Below are 991 nucleotides of genomic sequence, written 5' to 3' on the forward strand. Positions count from 1 at the left end.
GTTGGTTCTAAGGCGGTTTTGGGTCGGTACCTTTGGATCGGTTGGTTCTGCTGTGGTTTTGGGTCGGTACCTACAGATCGGTTGGTTCTAAGGCGGTTTTGAGTCGGTACCTTTGGACCGGTTGGTTCTAAGGCAGTTTTGGGTCGGTACCTTTGGATCGGTTGGTTCTGCTGTGGTTTTGGGTCGGTACCTACGGATCGGTTGGTTCTAAGGCGGTTTTGGGTCGGTACCTTTGGACCGGTTGGTTCTAAGGCGGTTTTGGGTCGGTACCTTTGGACCGGTTGGTTCTGCTGTGGTTCCGGGTCGGTACCTTGAGGCAGCGCAGCAGCGTCGGCAGCACCGGCGCCTGGCTGATGTGGTGGACCCAGGGCGGCTGCTTCCTGATCAGGTGACCAAGCAGGGTGATGGCCGCCACTCTGTTTCCGGGTCGGGTCAGCGCCTCGTTCAGCTTCTCCAGCAGCACCTGGGGGGCGGAGCCGACCCGTTAGCCATCTGAAAAACGCCACACAAGGTGAGGATGCGCCACTCACCTTGTGATGAGGCTCCCTGATGGAGGAGAGCAGCAGCAGCACCTGGGAGGAGGAGGAGTCCAGGTAACGCTCCACCAGGGAGGACAGCACAGCGCCCCCTCTGTCTGCAAACAGAACGACGGTCAGACGAGCCAGCAGGACCTGCGGGACCGGCCGGATGGACTCACCTGTATTCAGCTGCTGGTTGATGGCGGTTCTGACCCGCTCCAGCTCCTGCAGCTCCGAGCTCTCCAGACAGAGCAGCAGGTCCGAAACGCTCAGCGGCTCTCTGGACATCCTGCAACAGGAGGTTCTGGTCGGGGAGGAGGTTCTGGTCGGGGAGGAGGTTCTGGTCAGATTCAGGAGGTTCTGGTCGGGTTGAGCAGGTTCTGGTCAGATTCAGGAGGTTCTGGTCAGATTCAGGAGGTTCTGGTCGGATTCAGGAGGTTCTGGTCAGATTCAGGAGGTTCTGGTCAGATTCA

At 59.1% G+C, this 991-nt stretch overlaps 1 protein-coding gene and 1 long non-coding RNA gene across 2 annotated transcripts in view; both read right to left on the reverse strand.

The window, feature by feature from the left end:
• Positions 1–304, reverse strand: part of LOC107835345 (uncharacterized) — a 1,850-nt gene extending 1,546 nt beyond the window's left edge. Inside the window, exon 1 of the long non-coding RNA XR_001661151.1 lies at positions 111–304. This is a non-coding gene — a long non-coding RNA (uncharacterized LOC107835345). The remainder of the gene's footprint in view (positions 1–110) is intronic.
• Positions 1–985, reverse strand: part of LOC103132975 (hamartin-like) — a gene marked incomplete at its 3' end in the record, with an annotated part of 3,786 nt that extends 2,801 nt beyond the window's left edge. Inside the window, exons 1-3 of the mRNA XM_007544729.2 lie at positions 698–985; positions 531–634; positions 311–463 (exon numbers count right to left, since the gene is read on the reverse strand). Of these exons, the coding sequence (XP_007544791.2) occupies positions 311–463; positions 531–634; positions 698–806 (366 nt within the window). The remainder of the gene's footprint in view (positions 1–310; positions 464–530; positions 635–697) is intronic.
• Positions 986–991: the final 6 nt, after the last annotated feature.

The sequence above is a fragment of the Poecilia formosa genome, unplaced genomic scaffold (assembly GCF_000485575.1).
Source record: "Poecilia formosa unplaced genomic scaffold, Poecilia_formosa-5.1.2 Scaffold1766, whole genome shotgun sequence".
Lineage (NCBI taxonomy): Eukaryota > Metazoa > Chordata > Actinopteri > Cyprinodontiformes > Poeciliidae > Poecilia > Poecilia formosa.